This window comes from Protopterus annectens, chromosome 7.part0 (assembly GCF_019279795.1).
Source record: "Protopterus annectens isolate FY-2018-M chromosome 7.part0, PAN1.0, whole genome shotgun sequence".
Taxonomy (NCBI): domain Eukaryota; kingdom Metazoa; phylum Chordata; order Ceratodontiformes; family Protopteridae; genus Protopterus; species Protopterus annectens.
The window spans coordinates 924,294,214-924,318,368 of record NC_056739.1 but is presented as its reverse complement, the minus strand read 5'-3'; the positions used below and the strand labels follow the sequence as shown (position 1 = coordinate 924,318,368).

Genomic DNA, 24,155 nt, shown 5'->3' with positions numbered 1-24,155 from the left:
ATTCTAACTTCCGCCCTATAGCGTTACTATCTCCTCTTGCAAAAATAATGGAGAAATGTATCCACAAACAGTTACTTAATCACCTGTTAAGCAACAATCTCCTAGCTAGCTGCCAACATGGGTTTCGCCCATTCCATAGTACTACCACCGCCCTACTATCCTTCATCGACTCTATCAACATAAATTGCAACAATAACACTCCTTCCTCTGCATTCTTTGTAGACCTTTCAAAAGCCTTTGACATGGTTAATCATCAACTTCTCCTACACCGCTTAAATTCCCTTTCTCTTGACAACCAAGCCTTAAGCTGGTTCTCATCCTATCTTGAAAATCGCAAACAGGCAGTTCTCTGGGATAACCATCTCTCTGACCTTCTCCCCACTTCTATAGGAGTCCCTCAAGGGTCCATCTTAGGTCCTCTTCTGTTTTCCATTTTTATAAATGATCTGCATCTAGCCACTCCTCTATCTACTTGTATTCAATATGCTGGTGACACAACCATCATTTGCTCTGCCACAACCCAGACTGAACTTCACTCACTAACACAAAACACCTTCACCACCGTTGAGCAATGGTTCTCTAACCACTGTCTCCTCCTGAACCCCAAGAAAACCAAACTTCTGCTCTTTCCACCCACTCACCTATCTCCCTCTATTGATTTCACACTTACATCTAACAATGGCACACTTATCGCTACAGACCAAACGACTAAACTACTGGGTATTACTATTGACAACCAACTAAAATTTGACTTTCATATCAACTCCACTATAAAAACAACTAACAGGAAACTTGGTTCTCTCTATAGAATCAAATCTTTCTTAACACCTGAAGCTAGAACTATTATAGCTAGAACCCACTTAATCTGTGCCCTATTATATGCTTCCTCTATATATACTAATCTTTCTAAGTACAACCTCAATAAACTAGCCACATCATACAACAACATCGCCAGATTTGCCACTGCCTCTCCATACAGAACTCACCATTGCTTGAATCTTACAAAACTAGGGTGGCTGGAACTACCCCACCTCATACAATACTATCAAACTCACTATTGCCCATAAAGTCCTTTATCACCCTGAAAACACACCAATGCTCTCCACCCTCATAAAGCCCTATCACAATATGAATAATCTTCGTTCCTTTAACAAAACACTGATAAAAACTTCTAGATCAAATAATGTAGCAGGTGACTCCACATTTTCCTAATCAATTGGCAAAATATGGAATCCACTCCCACCAGACCTCACATCACTGACTTCTATTCCACTATTTAAAACCAATCTAAAACTCTACCTAAACAACCACTGGCTACGCTCTTGCAATAACCCTGGGTAACCTTTCTCTCTCGATTTTTTTTCCCTCGTTTACTTTCACCTGACCTATCTTTCATCTTCGTCATTACTCTAGCATACTTCACTTTCCCCCCTAACAAATGCTTCTGTCTATCCCTCTTTATATAAACATATTTCTAGATTTTGCTACTTATGTCTATGGTAAAAATATCATAACCTAGTAAATCATCTAACCTAGATTCCTGCCAAACCTCACATTGTACTCAAATACTTAGATAGCCTGAAAGAAGCTTAAGCTAATGTTTTTTTTATTGTATAACTTGGTATATTCTTAACGTGTTAAGTAGTAGTTAGTGGAGCTTTTCTCCTCGGGCCTCCACTGAAAATGGACATATATCCAGTTGGACTAGCCCGGTTAACAAATGTAAAATAAATAAATGAGAAAGACCTGAGAATCAGGGAAGAGACTTCAAGACTATAACATAACCAGTTTTGATAATGGAAAGTACCCAGACATCTGTTGTTACCTGTTACCAAACAGGAAAAGAGTCAACCTGAGGGATAGAGGAATCTGGTCCAGGGGTAGGAGTAGCTGAATGTCAAATAGAAGCAGGTTTGTCAAGGCAATTAGGCTTTTGACCCTTGGAACCCAGAGAAGACTTGTCCTCAAAAACTCTCCTAGAAGCCCTCTTGCCCCTAGAAGGCTTTTATGGCTGCCTACAAACAAAGGAAAACTTAGATACACAGCATCTCTGAATCTTAGGAACAAGAGAGACAAAGATTTGTTTTAAATTCTTCATAACTTTACCCTTATCCTAAAGGGTCTTAATTCAGCAGCAGCAGTGCCAAAACGATTATGGTTGCCTAAGGAGAACTCTAGTAATCTGTCCTCGATGCCTTCAGGCAGTGTCTGGAGGTGCAACCAAGAATACCTCCTCATTACAAATCCAGAAGCAGGTGCCATAAAGGAGGCATCAGCAGCATCATAACTACATTTAATAGAGTGATGAGCCACCTGAGAAGCAGAGCTCAAAAGGGAAGTGGCAGAGGGCTTACTCTCCATATCAAGCACATCAGCCTGAATGTCCCCAGGTTTGGAGAGAAGAGCCAGGACATGCCTGGTCATATTGGTCTGGTAATGAACAGCCTGAAAGCTAAGGTGACAGAAGTATATACTTTTTTAACTATACTTTGTGGGCATCCTTACCACAGAAGCCACATGCCTGGCCTTCTGCTTATTTTATAAAGGAACATCAACTTTAACAAATCTAGGAGGTTTACACCCCTCCCTAGATTCAACGAGGGTACCAGGTACTTCTTCTCTAACAAGTATTTGGGAAATCCTCTAGGCCCTTCCAAAACAATCAGCCATGGTTTCCCCTCCACATCTGTCCCATATGTAGGCACAGCCTCAGTGGATGTGCAGGAAAACAGCTCAATGTCGGTCTCCAAGTGGGTTATGGCAGAGGGAGCTGACATTGGTACAGGATGGTCCTCTGGTTCTTCAACCAACCCACCACAGATGTCCGGTGGAGGCTGGACAGCATTCAGGATCAGTACATGCCTTTTTGGCTTTATTCTTAAGTGGAGGCTGAAGGTCAAGGGAGGCAGATTTGGCAATGGCACCCTGAGTCAAAAGCGTCAGCCACAAGTTTTCCAAATAAATGGAAAGAGATGACAGATGACTGTGGAGTGTCTTAGGGTCAAATGCCAGACAGATCTCAGAAAAGTCTCATACTGTGTATGGTCGTGTCTAGTACCCAAACATAAAAGGCACTCCTCATGTCCATCTTTATGGGAAATCTACTTCCCATACTCACATTTTCCTTTCCTGGCTGACACAATCTAAAATAAAAGGAAGAAAGAGACCCTAACAGGGCACTTATCTTTCGAAGGCTGGAGAGTTGAACCAACTCAGTAAACACTAATCCTTCCTTATATACTTTATACATGACACTAATCCTTCCTTATATACTTCATACATGACACTACTCCTCTCTTAATTACTTGAACTATATCTATACAAACCTCCTTTCCATTTTAATTGAAGTTTGTTATTTGTATTCTTATGATCCAAACTTATTGTTCTAATAATTTCAATTGTGTTAACATTGTACTGTTTGCAATAATCCTGAAGCTTTTCTATGGTTAGGAAAGTGTGATTAAAACAGTTGATAGCAGTGGCTAGTGTGAGGATTTTTGGAGGATGTCAGTTACATTGTTGGAGTAGGTTAAGGGTGAACCTACTGAGGGCTCTCTTGCTTCTAACAAAATTATAAGTTATTCTTGTCTAACCAAGTTGTAAGTTACTTTGTCGTTTGACTTTTAGTTTACCTCAGTTGACAAAAGTGGAATGATGGTCACTGATGAAGTCATCAGAAGTCCCTGAAGAAGACTGTTCTCCTCTGAAGCCTGGATGAAGCAGCGTTGAGCTGACATGTCCTAGTATTATCCTCTTGCTCCATTCATCCATCCACCCACAACCCGTTGACCCATTTTTACACATGGCCAGGGTGTCACATCAACAGTGACCATCATCCAGAGCCAAGGCTTATGTTGCCTTATTAACCTCTTGATCAACACAAATGATTTAATCCAAAACAAATGCCTTTTAGGAAAATGCTCCATCTTATCTTACATAAAGCCTTCTTTAGCCGTTTTGCCAGCAAAATAGAAAAGGTATACAAAACATACTCAAATGAAAATAGCAAATACTAAGTTGCTCTCCACATTAAAGGAACAAAAAACTTTTGTAGGCGTGCTCAGAATGTTTTTTGTATTGAGAAGAGGTGTTTTAAGATGGGCATTGCTTAGTATTGTGGTTACTTGGTGGAGTGCAGGTGTTTTTAGTAGTGAGGTCTTTTAGTATGAGTACTAGTTAGTATAGTAGCCATCTGGTGGAGAACAGGTGTTTTACTATGAGCACTAGTTAGAACGATAATTATCTGAAGTACAGGTACTGTAGAATGACCACTACTTAATATGGTAGTTATCTGCAGTACAGGTATTTTAGTATGACTACTAGTTAGTATGGTGGTTATCCGGAGTAGAGGTGTTTTAGTATGGGTACTAATAAGTATGATGTTATCTGGATAAAGCCCCAAGCACTGCAAAGAATTATGATTGGGTCGCCAATCTTAACTTAATATTGTGTGCTCTGGACATGGATGCCAAGATTCACCTCACAAGCATCAACATCCATGTCTTCAGCACGTAATAAATGGGTTATGATCAGCGACATGATCATAATCCTCCATATCCTCCCTACCCATCTATGTCAAGCAAAGTTCTTTATTAGCACTCTTCAAGAAAAATCTAGATGAGTGGATGGGAAATAGGAAATACACCCCGGGGATCACTTCTGTGTCTGCTCGACAGTGGCACAGGAAAATAACTTTCTTGGGTGGCGTAAGCCAGGGAACTTGTTGGCTAGGCTTACGTAGGCCCTTGGGCCAATAGCCTAGTACCTACCTATGAACCTATATAAAACACATGTCAAGAGCCTCAGCTCCCAGCCTTCAGTACAATGTGCCACAGTGTTGGCAAACAGACACCAAAGAAATACACACACACACACACACACACACACACACACACACACACACACTATGATGTTTGACTTCAGATTACTCAGATTTACAGATATTCTTCATATAGTTAAATATGTGTAAGACTACCATTCTCACTGAACTAAGACCATGCAATAACCCTTTATCATTAACTGGATGTGTTCTGCTGCTATTTGAAAACTTCCCTTCTGAAAAATAGGAAAGTGCTTCTCTTTCCGACCATGTTTTATGATTATGTGCTCCTCTACAGGTTAGCAAGTTCTTATGCCCAAAATATCAAGAATAAAAATACCAATGATTTGTTTTCCAGAGGAAAGTGTGTGTGTGTGTGTGTGTGTGTGTGTGTGTGTGTGTGTGTGTGTGTGTGTGTGTGTGTGTGTGTGTGTGTGTGTGTCTGTGTGTGTGTGTGTGTGTGTGTGTGCATGTGTGTGCGTGTGCGTGTGTGTGTGTGTGTGTGTGTGTGTGTGTGCGTGCATGCGTGTGTGTGTGCGTTTGTCTCAGCAGTCCCGTCTTTGTTTTGGGAGATTTCTCCCTTCTTCATATTTCTACAACTGCAGTCTTGGTATGTGTAAAGTTTAGAGGGTATGAGGGATTGGCTGCCAGTAGACATTTATAGATTGAATGTTTGCCTTTTTGTGCTTCAGGAATTTGTTTTTAGCATTGTAGTTCCCCAAGTGTTAGTCACTTGTGGTTTTGTAGTGGAACCATAACTTTTAAAGGATTGTGTTGTCAAAGGTTGAGCGGCATGTAAAAAATGTAAGAGAAATATAGTACAATTCAGGAACTTTCAGTACACAGGAGTTATGCCTGGTTTACACACTGTTATTAGCGTGTGGTCAGCAGAAAATGACAGTATTTCTCGGTTTATCTACCAGGTGAGATAACTAATATGTCAGAGCACACTGTGCTGTACTGTACTGTAATAAAATCATACCAGAAATGCAAGGCATTGCAAAAATAAGCAGCTTTTTAGTGGATAATATGTTTAAGCAAAAGAAATATACAACAGTACCCTGACCCCCGAAATGCACTTGAGATAATAAACAGGACATTGTTTTATTTATAGCTCTGATTCTAGTGCAAAGTATACTTACATCGAGGAAGCCAATGTTGATGTGCAGGTCAATATCCACATCATCTATGGTGCCATATTCCCTGCAGAACAGGAAGAAAAAGAGACTCAAAAAGAGTGGATTGTAAAAGAAGGCATCTGTATATTTATTTAGCTATCATTATGCATACGTGTGTCAATGAGAGAGAGAGTCGCTACAAACTGCAGTGAACTAAACATGTCACTGTTACACAAAAAGGCATACTTGTTTACAGATGGTAAGCCCTTTTGGACCCCGTACCCCTGTCAGTTACTAATACAAATTCTGAAATAGTTTTACCTTGGGGCGGGAAAAAAAAGGAATTTTCTTAGACACAGCAGATTTGGACTTATCATACATTTTCCCCTAATGGCACTAACATTTCCACAGTTCTGAGGATCAGATTTACAGCTACACAGAACACTTTGCATAATTTCATTTCACATCATCACACAATTATTGTATCAGTGGAAAAATTAAACCTTGTGTGCCTCATAACACTGCATTTTCTACAGATCTGCTAGAAGTTTCTTTTAAAATGTCCACCCTCCAACATTGCAAGCATCTATACCTTGAACATCTTTGTATTAAATGCATCATATCTTCACAGTAAACACATGACTTTGCAACCACTAACATTTTATATGACCTTTTTGCACCATTTATTATAACTCCGAGAAGATGTTGTACCCTTTAACCCTTGACAAACAATACCTTATTTCCCCACACCCCAATCCACTATTTTTTTATGAGATAAAATTTCATGAGACAGTTTGACATACTTCAAACTTCTATTGCCTCATTACAGCATAAAATACATAATTTATCCTGACCTGCAGAGTCAATTTTCCTCTTGTTTGTACACTCAGGTTAACAAGAAATATTTACTCCACTAGCACAAGAAGTTTTGTTTTCAAATTCATTTATAAACTTTACTGCAAGTGCAAATGACTCAAATGCAGCTTTGAAAAAACATCTGTCCCCAAGTGAATGTGTCCTTGCATCATTAACAAAAAAGCCCACATGAGTCAGAGTTATTCTAACCAAGTTACCTATTTACTGTATAACCATTGTAATTCTTCTACATACCACAGGTCTTTTAAGCCTCATGTTGGCAGGAACATCCATAGTTCCTACATCGGTTCATTTAACAGCTGCAGCATAATAAACAGTTTTAATGCTTTTGGTTTCCTGTCATTGTTTTACAAGCATTTGCTATAAAAGCTTGTGTTCTGTACCCTTCTGGAGCCATACCTCTCAAACTCTTAGAGCAAGAAATATGGACACAAGGCACAAATAATGGGGGGACAAAGCCCCCAAAATAGGGACCCGTTTTAAATATTGCTCTTACAAACTTAGAAAGTTGATAGAATAACAGGTTTTGCATTGGCATAAATTTTCTTAAGGATGTGAAGTCTGAAACTCAAATGTCTGTCATTTTCTGACTTCACTCCTCAATGATTTGCTAGTGTTTACCAGAAAACCATAATTTTATGAGAAATAGACCAAAATATGAGACAAATATCTAGACATTGTGTGAAAATCTGGACAGTTGAGCAGTATGTCTGGAGCCTATTCTCAACCAGCAGCAGCAAAGGGACAGATAGGGTGGGGGTGGAGGGGACAGCTGCCCAGAGTGTAAGCTGGTAAGAGGCATGATTGGGAGATATTGAATGCTAATACTGCTTTTGAGGTCAGTGCTGAAATGCTTTTAGCACATTGTGTGTGATATAAAATGTAGAAAGCCGCTTGCTACATTTTTTTTACAAGAAAGAGCTCCTCCCCCCACCTCAACCAATTCGACTCAGGAAATCTTGCTCCTGAGAGTAGATCGAGGAAAGAATATTTTTTTGCACTCTTCAGCAGCAAAATCATGGAAAGGAATCAAATACATTTTTTACTCCTCAGTTAAGAGCTGAGAGGTGACGGACTGGGGAATGGCACCAGTAAAAAGAAGAGCAAGCTGCAGCTATGGATGGCAGCAGCAACATCTGTATCCTCCTTTAGCAACTTGACCAACACATCATTGGGCAAAACACCTTTTTCATTATTAGATTGCACTGGGCTAGAAACTGTATTTTAGATGCACCTCCATCTTATTGAATTAGCAAATCTAACTCCCATTATGTAAACAGTAGGAGAATTTCCTTGAGTCCACTATGAATAATCATGAGTTGTTCAATTGCCATATGATTATTCAAACCCAAAATGTTTAAAACTTTGGGAGGCCACTAGTCAAAGGAGATATATTACCAATGTCACACAAAAAATTGTAGAGGGCAAGCACCCTTGCATTCTTCAACATGAGGGCAAGCCCCTATTACTACTAATCATGCACAAGTACCACACAAACTTGGAGCAGAGGGAGAAAGTGATGACAAGGTAAGACTCACCTTGGTGATCTTCTCCAAGTCTAGCTACCATGACAGGATGCTGGTGATCTTTCAGGTTCTAATTTCTGAGCATCAGTCAACTGAAAGAGACCATCAGCAGATTTCCAAATTTTCCTGGTGACCTGGCTAAATGTTATCTAGTCAGTATAAGCACCATCTTCGGTCTTCACTGACAATACACCCACAAGCCTAGTGGGATTACAGGTTAAAAAAGCATAAATGAATAAAAATATATAAAGGTCCTCCATTTAAAAGTAATAGGAGGCCTAAAAGATCCTTGTTCAAATGCAACTCTATTGTTCAAAATATCATAAACCTACTAATGCCTGGGGAAAACAAATATCTGCTTTAGGTATGCTTTTTGTTATTTTTTTAAGGCAACATGAAGTATTCTTCAGTTAGTTGCCACAAGAGAAAAGCAAGTTGTATATACTATTTCAGCAGGACACTAACATGACAATTTAAGTTAAAACAGACACCATTTTAATGCAGTTTAGTAGACATAGTGACACTAGTGTTTGCATGTGCTATATTATGGAGTACATATGGGAGGCAGGTAACCTTGTATCCATGTGAGATGAAGCCTCACTGCTATTCAGACAGAAACATATTTCATGACTTTTATCATAGTTTACATCAGGAATATTAAATCGATTCAAATAGTGAAGCTCAACAGTTTGCAAGGAAATCTTAACATTAACTCACATTATGATTCATCATTGCAGTTTCAGCATATCTTAAAACTGTTTTATATCAGAATTTGGCATAAATTACAGAACTGCTGTTTGCAAGAGGGGCGGCTCCTAATCTCAGAATCTTTCAGAAAACTACAGAACGCGCACATGATTACGAAACATCTAAACTTTGTAATAGAACACCACACCTTGTAAGAGCATAACATAGACTCATGGCTGGATTTATTGGATGGATGCCCTTGTAAATGGATAAAATCATGTAGTAGTTGTTAAGAATACTTAGGAAGTGAGTTTAACAGCTTATCTAGTACATTTACTTTTACAGATAATATAAAAAGCAGTGCACAGCTGAAACAAGGAATCTTTATATAGACACCGTACATTTTTAAAAGGAATGAGAAGCACCTTACAGTAATTACACAAAGCCCATCTTACCAGTGCAGAACTGTGAAAGTAAACATTAAATTCCTGTGTCATGTACATACTGAGTTTTGTTGCAGCAGGGTTTTGCAAGCCAACATGCCAGACCTCCCACACCCACTCTGTGCCAAGATTCTACAAGCAGCAAAACAGGACAGCAGTGTATGTTGTCCAATTCCAAAAACTCTCCCTCACCTTAAATTTAATTAGACAAATGTTGAGCAATAAATATAGCTCATAGCAAGGTAAGAACATAAACATTACAATAGTGAATAAACCCATCACTTAACATGAGAATGTAGTCCTACTGTCCTTTGCTTTTGTTGGGCTACACTATAAGATGTCAGAGATCTAATTCCCTACATTCTGAAACAAAGCAACAAAAAGCTCATCACATCCTTATGCATTCCCCTCTTACATTCCGAGTTACCCTCTCCTTTTCATTTCCATTTGTGTGATGATAAAAAAAATTAACAGAGCAATAAAGTTGCATTTTAAAAACAATAATAAAAAGCATTTTTTCTGTTTTTTGAGTTGCGTTGTGACAGATGGAGTCCTCTCTTTCATTAGCAAGTATTAGCAATCTCTTAAAGCCACAAATGCTACCATATGTTGCCAAGCCAGAGATAGTTACTTATTTTACAAGGCCACATATTTGAAATTATATATTATACCATGACCCCCCATTATTATTCCAAAACGTGCACGCTGATTGGCCAGCGTGCCCGTTGTAAATCGAGTTATACTAATGGAAAAAGGTCCGTCTCGGACTTTTCCATTAGTATAACTCTTTAAAACACTGTCTCGCTATGTTAAATGGGTTTAACATAGCGCGACAGCTTTAAAATAAGCAACGGAAATCTCCGTTGCTTATTTTAAAGCTGTCTCGCTATGCTAAACCCATTTAACATAGCGAAACAGGTTTTAAAAAGCAACGGGGAAAGCAAGATCTCCGTTGCTTTTTTAGTGTTTCGCTATGTTAAATGAGTTTAACATAGTGAGACAGTTTTAAAATAAGCAACGGACATCTTCGTTGCTTATTTTAAAGTCTCGCTATGTTAAACCCATTTAACATAGCTACTAAAAAGCAACGGAGATCTTGCTTTCTCCGTTGCTTTTGACAGCTCTGATGTACTGCGCGCGAAATACATCAGAACTGCCGGATGCCAGACATCTGCGGAAGGGCAGCAAACAGGCATTATACTATGCCATTATTTAAGAAAAGTAATAGTTTCTTTTCTTAAATAATGTCATGTAATAGCAATAACCACTTCTGGGTGTGGGTAATGCTGTGTTACCCATGGTTGGCTTTGTTTGGTCCTCGGGCTTCACTCGGGACCAAACCACGCCAACCGTGGTAATCCAGCATTACCCACACCCAGGCGTAAGTTATTGCTATATTACTTCATGGACCTTCTTCCAGGCAACATATATATTCATCTGACGAGCAGGACCGAGATAATCTATTCATTTGTGCCGTTCCTTATAACAAAAAATGGACACAACTAAAAAATTAACATTCATCCCTGAAGGTAATCAAAACAGAACTGTTAAGGAAATAAAATAATGGAAAAGGAAGAATATTTTTTCATCAAGTTTTTCTGTGAAGAATATATCTAGAAATGCATAAAATTAATCACAAGTAAATTACACAGGTGATACATCAGTTTTAACATACCTCAATACGCATATACAACAGCAGAGCATATCTGAATGCCAGAATAATAAAACATCACTCTTAACAACCAAAGTTTTCATTTGTCATGTGATGCATTTTGTTACACACCCTTTTATGTAAACTCCAAGGTCAAAGTTCAAATGTATCTCAGTACTTGTTCCCCAAAGCACTTTACATTAAAACATAGAACAACATAACACTAACATTCAAACTCAGAGGAGAAGACATAGGTTATAGTTAACATTAATAGGGCAATGAATAGAAATAAAAATCATGTTTGGTAGTAGGCAGCTCTTGAAAAGAGCCAGGACGGGGGGGGGGGTCTCCTTAACAATAGGGGGGAAATACTCCAGAGATAAGGAGCCTGAACATATCCTGTTCACGTTTATTTTACTCTGCAACCCAGACTGGACCTTCAGTTACTCAGCCCAGTAAACAAATATAAAACAATCAATCAATAAATAAACTGCACAAGTTTAAGTTCTCACCCTACGAAAAAATGAAAAGGACCCAATAAAAAGGAGCTCTTTCAGGATATTGGGACCTAAAGTGTGAGGCTAAGTACAACAATCATAAGAAATTTAAACAAGTTTCAGGGTCAGACTGTCAGTCTTTCTTGTATTAGACTATTATTTTGGCAACACCAGTTACAGGACATTAAGTTCCAAGTTAGGCAGCTTTCCTAAGGGGGGGGGGGGGGGGGGGGGGGGGGGGGGGGGGGGGCGGGGGGGGGGGGGGGGGGGGGGGGGGGGGGGGGGGGGGCGGAGGGGGGGGGGGGGGGGGGGGGGGCCCCCCCCCCCCCCCCCCCCCCCCCCCCCCCCCCCCCCCCCCCCCCCCCCCCCCGCCCCCCCCCCCCCCCCCCCCCCCCCCCCCCCCCCCCCCCCCCCCCGGACCCCCTAAAACCCTCCCACTTGACCAGGCTGTAGCATATTTCAACAAAACATTTCTACAACACCTAGACACTGTCGCTCCAATGCAAAATCAAGGTTAGAACCTCTACAAACCCCTGGCTCAGTAAAGAAACCAAACAAATCCTCAAGTCCAGAGACACTGCCTGGCTTACTATCAAAAACAAAGAAACACAAAGCCAAACTAAGTACCAAGAACTGCAACCTGCAAAAAATGCATTAGGCTGGACAAAAATCCTACTACACAACATTACAAACTAAATACCAACACAATCCAAAAATTTTGGAAAATGTAAACCAGCTACTAAAATCCACCCAAAAGGCTACCCCAAACCAACCACCCTGACACTAAAGTTCCCATCGAAACACAATTCAACTCCCACTTTGTGAACTTTAATTCTATCCTTAGTATCACAGGACAGTTCTTCCTCACTATCCCCCAACACAAATAACTAATACTAAACTTTACCCTCAAAACAGTTTCCACCACTTCAATCAAAAGCATGCTCTCCAAACTAAAGTCTCATGAACAGCAGCCGACCTACTCCCAGCTATTTCTTGAAACTTACAGCAGATGCTATTGCTATCCCAGTCTCCACTCTCATAAACAGATCAATTGTTGAAAACTATGTGCCCAAACTCTGGAAAATATCCTATGTTACACCCATACATAAAGGCGGACCTCCACTGAACTTAATAACTACAGACCCATTGCTTTACTCTCCCCTGGCCAAAATCCTAGAAAAATGCATCCATACCCAGATGCTAAACTATCTCCTAGACTGCAACATCCTGTCACCTACTCAGCATGGTTTCAGACCTGCCCATAGTACCACTACAGCTCTCCTCTGCTTCACAGACACAGTAAACCGTCTCAAAAATGAAGGCCTGCAAGTGTCAACTCTTTTTTTGGATATGTCCAAAGCATTTGACACAGTCTCACACCAAATCCTGCTAAACAAACTAAACCAATATCATCTATCTAATTCCACTCTTACCTGGTTCCAAAGCTACTTAACTGACAGGTACCAAGCTGTGAAATGGGAAAATTCTCTCTCTCCTCAGCTGCCCATAACTATAGAAGTCCCACAGGGTTCTATCTTAGGACCACTACTATTCACAGTCTTCACAAATGACCTCCACACCGCCACACAGCATGCATCTTTAATTCAGTTTGCAGATGACACTACCTTAATCTGTGCTGCACAAAACATTCCCACCCTCCTGCAAACAACTCAACTAGCATTCTCTGACGTTGAAAACTACCTTACCAAAGCCCAACTTATCCTCAATCCAAAGAAAACTCAGCTTATGATTATAACCAGTTCTAACAAAAACACTAACAGTCAATTCACTATCTACTCCACAAATGCTACTCCAATTGCTCCAGTGCCATAGGCTAAGCTATTGGGAATAACCATAGACTCCCACCTAAAATTTGATAGTCATCTGAACTTAACTATTAAAAAAGTACATGCCAAACTGGGGTCACTCTACCGTATCAAACCATTTCTTACCAACAACACAAGATCAGCCATTGCTCGCTCCCAACTTCTATCCACCCTACTCTATGCATCTCCCATTCTGACTAATCTCAACAAAACTGAACTAAGCAAAATGGAAGCTTGCTATAACAGAATTGCCCGTTTTGCTGAAAATTGCTCATATAGAACTCATCATTGTACTGCTTTGAGACAGCTCCACTGGCTTGAAATACCCAAGCTCATAACCTACAATGAGCTCTGCCTCTGTCATTCTTTCTATTTCCTCCCTAAGTGTCCTGCCCTCAAAACCTAGTACAACATCACTCAGCCAAAGGCCTCTTAGATCATCAAGCAAACTACTACTAGAAGAATTGTTCCAAAGCATTTGACACAGTCTCCCAAATCCTTAAACAAACAAACCAATTAACAAAGCAAGATCTCCGTTGCTTTTTTTAGTGTTTCGCTATGTTAAATGAGTTTAACATAATAAGACAGTTTTAAAATAAGCAACGGACATCTTCGCTTCTTATTTTAACGCTGTCTTGCTATGTTAAACCCATTTAACATAGCGAAACACTAAAAAGCAACGGAGATCTTGCTTTCTCCGTTGCTCACAGCTCTGATGTACTGCGCGCGCAGGCGAAATACATCAGAACTGCCGCCGATGCCAGACATCTGCGGAAGGGCAGCAAACAGGCATTATAGTATGCCATTATTTAAGAAAAGTAATAGTTTCTTTTCTTAAATAATGTCATATTAATAGTAACCACTTCTGGGTGTGGGTAATGCTGTATTTACCCATGGTTGGCTTTGTTTGGTCCCTCGGGCTTCGCCCTCGGGACCAAACCACGCCAACCGTGGGTAAATCCAGCATTACCCACACCCAGGCGTGGGTTATTGCTATATTACTTCATGGACCTTCTTCCAGGCAACATATATATTCATCTGACGAGCAGGACCGAGATAATCTATTCATTTGTGCCGTTCCTTATAACAAAAAATGGACACAACTAAAAAATTAACATTCATCCCTGAAGGTAATCAAAAAACAGAACTGTTAAGGAAATAAAATAATGGAAAAGGAAGAATATTTTTTTCATCAAGTTTTTTTTCTGTGAAGAATATATCTAGAAATGCATAAAATTAATCACAAGTAAATTACACAGGTGATACATCAGTTTTAACATACCTCAATATGCATATACAACAGCAGAGCATATCTGAATGCCAGAATAATAAAACATCACTCTAACAACCAAAGTTTTCATTTGTCATGTGATGCATTTTGTTACACACCCTTTTATGTAAACTCCAAGGTCAAAGTTCAAATGTATCTCAGTACTTGTTCCCCAAAGCACTTTACATTAAAACATAGAACAACATAACACTAACATTCAAACTCAGAGGAGAAGACATAGGTTATAGTTAACATTAATAGGGCAATGAATAGAAATAAAAATCATGTTTGGTAGTAGCGAGCTCTTGAAAAGAGCCAGGACAGGGGGGGGGGGTCTCCTTAACAATAGGGGGAAAATACTCCAGAGATAAGGAGCCTCAACATATCCTGTTCACGTTTATTTTACTCTGCAACCCAGACTGGACCTTCAGTTACTCAGCCCAGTAAACAAATATAAAACTATCAATCAATAAATAAACTGCACAAGTTTAAGTTCTCACCCTACGAAAAAATGAAAAGGACCCAATAAATGGGAGCTCTTTCAGGATAGTGGGACCTAAAGTGTGAGGCTAAGTACGACAATCATAAGAAATTTAAACATGTTTCAGAGGCAGACTGTCAGTCTTTCTTGTATTAGACTATTATTTTGGCAACACCAGTTACAGGAAATTAAGTTCCAAGTTAGACAGCTCTAAGTACAGGCACTTGAATTGGGAGGAAACCAGGGCATGTATAGCCACCATAAGATGGAACACGAGAAGAAAATACTTAATTCAGGTTATGTTTCAGTGGTAAAAGAATGATGACAACCACAACTCACAGCCAGTCCCTGAGTGTGTCAGCCACCCTGGATGACACCAAAATGTCTCTCTTTGTTAACAATGTATTTATTATATCTTATGCTGTGGATTTAAGAAATAGTCACAGTTCTCCCAAAAGAAGCACGTAGCTACATATATATATATATATACATATATATATATATATATATACACACATATATAAATATATATATATATATATATATATATATATATATATATATATATTTATATACACACACACATTATATATATATATATATATATATATATACACACATACATACACACACAAACAATAGTAACTGACCCAGAATGAAACCTAGTGAAACATTAGAATTCACATGTTGAACTGAAAAAGTATTAGCCCAATAGGTACATCCTGAAAGTTAGCAGGCAAAAAACTCAAACATGTGAGCCAAAAGAACTTCTGAAAGGATGTAACGTGCCACATTATCAAATGCTAAGGAGATAGAGAGTAGGACCAGAACAAAGTAACAACATTGATCTTTCAATATTAATCCATCACTTAGTACCTTCCTTACTGGAAAGGATTGTGATTTTTGAATTTCTTTAACAGGGAATCAAACTGCTACTAAGCAACTTTCTCAATAACCTTTTAGGTAACTGAAAAGCTAGAAACAGGATGACAACTATGTAAATGATCAACATCCAGGCAAATGTTTCAAGATAGAAGTTACAAAGGCCTCACTTATTGCAAATAGAAAGGCTCCATATTCTAAAGAAGAATGGACAATTTCATAGAAAACAGAGTCCAGAGCATTAAAGCAGACAACAGCAAGCCTTGCTGTGCATGGAACCAAGCAGCAGAAAATGCTTACTCTATGGATATGGATTATTTTTTATTCAATAACTGAAACTTGCCTCGCAACCACAAGCAATAGGTAAGCTCCTTATGAGAAGCGCACTGCCTTACTTGTGTGCTAACCCTAACCCTAGCCATGCCTGTAACCTCAACTCTGCATATTAATTTACTAAAAACTCTTTTCCTAAAAGTACCAGTAAACAAGACACACATACCAATAAACACAGAAGATAAATATATCCCATTCCACATTCCTTAATCTAACCCTAATCCAGAAACTCATTCTCTCTCTGTCATGTATGCATGCAAGCAAACACACACACACACACACACACACACACACACACACACACACACACACACACACACACACACACACTCACCCCATAATGCTGGAACTTTCAATATATCCAAAAGTAAGTTTCAGCATTAACATACATTCATACTTACTGCAACCATGTACACATCTCCTCAGCAATAACATTCAATGTTGCTTGTGAAACAGGAGGAGATTTTGCTTCTTGTTCTTCGGGTAATAAAGACCACAGACAGACTATGCCAGTGAAACCTTTTCAATTGTTTCAATGAAAATGCTTGAGAGAGGGGAAAAGGTACAAGAGTTGACTAGAGGAATCGAGGGTACATTGAAAATGAAGCAGAGACAGGGTTTGGGAGAGGGACATGAACAGGAATAGAAGAAAATATAGAAATATTGGACTTTCTTGGACTTTGTTAAACTTGTAGGGGACTCTATAAGTAAATGTTCTACTTCATGCCATTAATGCTTGCAGAATAAAATCAGTAACTTAGAAACTGACAAATGTGGAATTACATTGCAATAATTATATTTGTAAAACATCACAGAACAAGAAAATCTGGAAATATTGGACTTTTTTGGACTTGTTAAACTTGTAGAGGACTCTAAAGCATATACCCTACTTCATGTCATTAAAGTTCGGAAAAATGTTCAGGAGAAGGGAAGAGGAGGGAGAAAGCTAACTTTAAAACATTTTTTTCTTAATAGTACTGTTTAAATATTGCACAATTTTATTTGCATGTTATAAAGTTTTTTCTGTTATTTTTAAGTTTAATGGGGATACTAATGTAAATATGTGTTCCTGTTTTTTTCCCTCCCTTCTCTCTTTCTATTTGTTCAGTTGCAAGAAATACAAGCACTGCAATATTAAAAAAAAGATCTGGTTAAAACAGCATGATAAAACAAAAATTAGTATGCTTTTTCTCATTCTTGCATAGGGAATAACTGAGTTAAGGCCATTAGCTTAATCTAGTAACAAGTTTTAAGAGAAGGCAAGTAAATGAAAAAAGAATACTGAATATTATAAGGCTTTTTTTCTAGTAAACAGTTTTGTACCTGGTTTTCATGTCTCTAGCAAACAATCTGATAAAGAGAAATGGCTTGCAGAAATTGTTTTCTGAAAGCATTCAATTGTTTGCCCAGCTGAGAAAGCTCTAAAGATAAATATATCCCATTCCACATTCCTTAAGATAAGACAAAACCAGACAGCACCTAATATAACCACAGGCTGTACCACGTGTCTTATCATGGATAACCTTTTTTAGGTTATCTCAAGTCTGTATGGGTGGCTGTCAGTTTGAAACTTTCCTATTAGGAGAGTAAAACTTCAATATTTGAAGGTGTATATAGCTTTGTGTGTTATTATTAAGTTAATATGTTTTAGGGGGTATTGGGAGTGTGTTCGTACTTTTGTTTAAGCATTTTAATAAAACAAAAAATCTGTAAGATGTGACATGAGCTGAAATGGAGATGTCAAGAAACAACTGTATAAAAGATTAACCTGCCAAACAGTACATGCAAGTAACACAAAAGCTGGGAATAGACATTTAACATAAACGCTGTTATACATAAAGGTGGGAATAATATTTTTTCAAGAATATGATGCTTTCTCTAATGTTTTTAAACATTAATGGTCTCACAGATAAATACAGAAAAGAAAGAATAGTGAACTATATTTAAAAATGTAGATGCAAACAGCTATGCTACAGTAGACTCACTTGGAAAGAAATTAATATATGAATTTGATAAAGGTTTTCAGGATGGTTATTCAGTGGAATACCCGGGACAAAGGAAAAGAGGACAGTGTTTATATTAAGTGCAAGAGGAGTTCTAATAATGATAGAAGAGATTTAAAAAGACAACAATGGTATATTTGTAGTACTAAGGGGCTACTGGCAAGGGAGGAGCACTACACTGGTATATATATATATATATATATATATATATATATATATATATATTCCACTAAAATGGCTATAATGGAGCTTAAGACATTTCTTGGAGAAATAATCAGCTTTCAGCAAGGAATATTACTTATAGGTGGGAAAGGGAATTTGATTTGCAACAATGAAGATGTGCCTAGGGGCCCAGAAGGGAAATACAACAAAGGAGGGTAGAGTTTCAAATAAACTTATGAAAATATTTGGCATGGAATTCAGTACTAGGAGTTTGGAGTGAATCAACATACAACTCCCCAAGATACAAAAACTGGGCTACTCTAGACAGAACCTACCTTCCAGAAGAACATGTGCATTTGATTGAAGGTCATGATACATACTCAATAACTATTTCAGATCATGCACTAATAATAACTAAAATAAAAACACAGGATAGTGAAATAAAAATTATAGACTGGTACTTTCCCACCAATTTGTTGAAAAGAGAGGGATTTAAGGAATGGGTAGTGGAAATTATTCAGGAACTATTAGAGAAGATATACATTTCTTCTGAGAATATAGCAAGGGAGTGGGATAAAATTAGAGTTTAAAAATAGGGTGGAATTAAAAGAAAGGAGGATATGGTTAAGAAGCAACAAGAATTATTAAGGGACAGACAAAATGTTAAAGTATTGCAAAACTGGGGGAATATCACAAAACAAAAAGAGGACCAACTACAAAATTCTAAACAGAAGATAAGTGATTACCATGAGAATACACATGAGTTTAGAAAGATTGCTGTTAAGCAACTACTTTTTGATAATAACTCTATAACACAAAAAAATTTAGCACGATGACTCAGCAACAGAAAGTAGAAAGGGCTGTCACCAAGCGCAGAGAGCCTATAACAAAAGAAGAAAGCAAGGGATCCTGTAAAAATATTAGAAATATTCCAAAAATTCTATGAAAGCTTGTATAAAGCAAAGAAATATGGAAATCAAGAAAAGGTACAAATGGAAATGTTTACGGCAGAATTAAATATGCCAGGGTTAGAGGTAGAGAAGGCACAATTACTAACAGCATAGGAGGAAATGAGATAAAATGGTGATGTATAACCAATCTAAAGGAAAGTCCTCAGGAATAGATGGTATTCCTGTGGAAGTTTGGAAGCTAGGAGGGAAAACTGATAAATATCTGGTTGATTTTGTTTAACAGTATTTTAAGAGGAGGAAAATTACCAACATCCTGGAAGAAAGTGGTGGTAGCTGTAATACCTGAAGAGGGTAAAGATCCATCAGATCCAGCCTCATGCAGGCCCATGTCAACAATTACCATGATTATAAAGTTGATAGTCCCAACACCGTACCGAACCATAGACACCTTGGACTAAGTTTTAGGATCAATGTTTTTATGTACCATATTATGTATAATACACTTGTACAATCTGTGTTCTGGAAGCAGCTATTGTCTTTGAAGTCCCCTAAACCTTATTTGTTTTACACATAATAGAGATGTGTATCGTACCTAGGTTTTATATGACATTATTATTATGAACAGGGGATGATTGATTGATTTGCCTTGGGTTTGTTTTTTTTATATATATTTTTTATTTTATTTTAATGTTTGTTAGATGATGTAGCGTTTAGCTGCTAGAAAGGGTAGATGAAGTATTATGACACATTCCATTGACTTTGTTTTAGTCAAGTCTTTTATATTTTTTAAATACTGTTTTTGAGTACTGTAGTGTGAGATTAGGATGTTGGGAGTTACGCTAATAGAGATTTGTTCTTTGGATTGATTGTGTTAGAGGATGAGGATGAAAATTATTGAACATGATATGTCTGTTTTGATTGCAGCAATCTTAGAGAAATACAACTAGAAATTGTATGCTTGCTGTGTTTGACTATAAAGTGTTTATGTCCATTATGGCTAAATGAATGGCAAAGTGATACCAAAATTGATAGATATGGATCAATGTGTTTTGGGGGAGGGGAGTCAAACACTTAACAACATCAACAGAATACTGATGATCCAGAGAGAGAGGCAGAATGTAAGAAATTGCCACTATTGTTGGTGGGTCTTGATGCAGAGAAAGCATTTGACAGAGTAAGCTGGGACTTTATGAGCAGAACAATGGAAGCATTTGCATTCCTTGATAAAATTAGAAGGTTGACTAGGAGAATTTATGAGAGATTGGAAGCAAACATTAAAGTGGGTGAGGCCCTCTCTGACAATTTCTGTTTGAGCAGAGGAACCAGGCAGGGGTGTCCTCTCTCCCATTTTTATTCGTATTATATTTAGAATCATTGGCAAAGAAAATAAGGGACTCAGAAATTTAAGGATATAATTTGTATGGTAATCAATAAAAGCTTGGTCTATTTGCAGATGACATTTGATACTTAACAAACCCAAATGGGACATTACATTGTTGTGGAACATATTGAGACAGTTTTGAATCTTTTTAGTATACAAAGTTAATGAAGCTAAAACAAGAAAATAGCAGTAAATTATGCACCCAGATACAAATTGGTTCAGCAATATCCATATTTATGTGGACATGAAAAAATTAAGTATTTAAGAGTATGAATTAAAATAATTATGGTGTGGCAGCTAAGGATATGTGGAACGAGACTAAACAAAAGATGTACAAAAACTGAGAAAAATGGATGCTCTGTTATATGGATATCAATAGTAAGATACAAGCAGTTAAAATGTTTTTATTCCCTTTAGTCTTGTACACAGGTCAAGCATATTTTATCAAACAGAGCAGAAGTTGTGGATAGCAATTAATAAAGAGCTGAAGGATTTTATCTTGGAGGAGAAAACTGCAAGAGTCAGGTGGGATAAGCTTATACTTCCAATAGAACAGGGCAGATTTGGATTACCCAATTTGAAGGGATATTTCAGAGCAAAAGAGTTATGGATCCTATACATAGCACAAGCAGAAATAAGTCAAAGTAGAAAAAGAAGATGATATAACATGGGGGAAGGTCAAGAAACAAGAAGAACCTGGGATTTTGGAAGCAGACCTTTAAGGAAAATAATAATCATACAGAATATTATATTCATGGAGTAGCATAAAGTATTCTAATAACTAAGCCAACACTGGAATGGAGAAAGGAGATTGTGCAGATAGGGATGACTGCAATTAGGGATACAGACAATAGGCAAGAGGGGGCTGAAATTTACTGGAGAAAACTGACAAAGGAACCAAGGTAGTGGGAGCAAATAACTAGACAGGGAAAGGTAACAGAATGGGAAGGTGCCAAGAACATAAATGGACTGCATGTTGCAGATTACCTTCCCTATCAAGAACTGATATCAGAGTAAAGGCAAAGAGAATGAAATAAGGGGGGGCTAAATGAAAGACCAGCAGTGGTAGAATTTTTAGTAGAATCTATAACAGAAGTTGCCATTAAGAAAGGAATAACTATTACAGCATATAAAATATTGTACGATAGCTATATGAATCAATCAGAGGAGGTTAGAAAGGATCAGGAAGAGAGACTGGACAAGCAATTCACAAAGAAACAATGGGGGGAAATATGTATGTCTCCCAAATGTGCAACAAAGTGTAGAAGATTTAGGATCTTTGCTTGGAAGAGTTAACATGGGTAATTTTATACTCAAAATAATTTTTCCAAAGGGTAGACAGCAAACGATGGAAGTGTGATAGGGAAGCAAGAGGTAACTAGGACATACTTTCTGGGAGTGTACTGAGTTGGTAGACTTTAAAGATTCCCTGCACACTGCTCTGTCAGAGATACTGGGTGAGCAAACTGGTGTAACTAAGGAAATTATTTTTTTGAGCTATGACACAGAATCGGAATTGCTTAAACACAGTTTAGTTGAGTCTAATCATGATGACTCCCAAGAAAGCAGTTACTAGAAAACGGAAATTGAAGTCTAAACCAACTTTACTAGAAGTAGTGAAGATAGTAACAGAGATAAAACAACTGGAACTGGGATCTTTAGAAAAGGATAGGAGCAAATTACATAGGAAACAAATGGGAGCTGTGGGATCAATACATGCAGAGGAGGAATGAGGTTTAAAAGAAGGCGGGATTTTAATGAGATATGTAATGTTGACTGAATGACTGGATATAAAATAAGTGATGTGAAATGTTTGCAAATGAAATTGTGTCGGTATGGTTATTTTCATTCATATAAAAGTAAGACTGCCTAGGTCATACATAATAATTGAATAAAAATGTTTCTTGTTTAAAAAAAGTGTCGCTCCTTTCATAGATTCATGCATTCAACAAGTGCTTTCAACAAGTTCTGACACCACAATACAAAAGAGAAGTACTCTGCCCCCTGCACCACCTTAGCAATGAGTGCTAACACAGACGCTATCACTTCCCCAACCTTAACCCTAAACTTTATCATTTAAACCTTCCTATAACACTGACACTACACAAGACAAACTCAGACACACAAACACCACATCTATCGCTTATCATAAAACACACAAACACATAACACCCATCATTCATTCATCCTCAAGCCTAAGCTGCACCCCCACTCACTCCCTGCTACATAAATATACCAATGCCGAGACCACACTGCAGTAAAGAGAATGGTACCATACAGCACGGAACGGGAACTTTACCATTCTCTTTACTGCAGTCCAATCTCAGAGTTAGCATATTTAAGCAGCAGGGGTTGTGGGGTGCCCAGCCTCACATGTGGGGGATTGCCCCCCCTACAAAAACTTACAAGAAGACATTTTATATTTTTTAATTTGTTGTACTTTAATGTTTGATGTAGTGGAACATTGATCGCCTTGGCCTGTCCTCGATGATGTGTGGTTCAATGTTCTGTAACTTTGATCATTTGAAGTAGACCCATATGTATATACACATACATGCACAAACACACACACTATATATATATATATATATATATATATATATATATATATATATATATGAGAGAGAGAGAGACATACCCACACAAATACATGTGTGCGTGTGTGTGTGTATGTGTGTGTGTGTATTTTATATAAAGATATATATATATATATATATATATATATATATATATATATATATATATATATATATATATATATATATATACATATATATATATATATATATATATATATATATATATATATATATATATATATATATATATATATATATATATATAGCTCAACACAAGGTCCAGCACAAATATATCTTCCACATAAAAGTAAAACATAATCCAGCAGTTGAGCTGCATAAAACTTATTTAATTAGAAGTATACAGCAAAAATAAGATGTACAAGGAAGTGTCCCAGCAACTTTCAGAGAAACAAGTATTCAAAACACATACCGGTTTTGCCCCCCTGGCATCATCAGTGTGATAGTGTAACCATTACAACTGAAGCTTTATATAGCAGAAGTCTTTAAAGTCATACACCCTGTAAAACAAATTAAAATCCACCAACTGTTACCCATAACAAAAGTGTGCACATACTAATAAATAGCTATATGTATATTGTAGTATGTGCACTCTTTTGTTATGGGTTACAGTTGGTGGATTTGAATTTGTTTTACTGGGTGTATGACTTTAAAGCTTTAGTTGTAATGGTTACATTATCACATTGATGACA

At 37.7% G+C, this 24,155-nt stretch overlaps 1 protein-coding gene across 4 annotated transcripts in view; it reads right to left on the bottom strand.

The window, feature by feature from the left end:
- PARP6 (poly(ADP-ribose) polymerase family member 6) overlaps window positions 1-24,155 on the bottom strand; it is a 1,412,227-nt gene that overhangs the window by 1,024,668 nt on the left and 363,404 nt on the right. For all 4 annotated transcript variants that reach the window (XM_044077510.1, XM_044077512.1, XM_044077511.1 and 1 more), the window contains one exon: window positions 5,962-6,022. In XM_044077510.1, coding sequence (XP_043933445.1) covers window positions 5,962-6,022 — 61 coding nt within the window. The remainder of the gene's footprint in view (window positions 1-5,961; window positions 6,023-24,155) is intronic.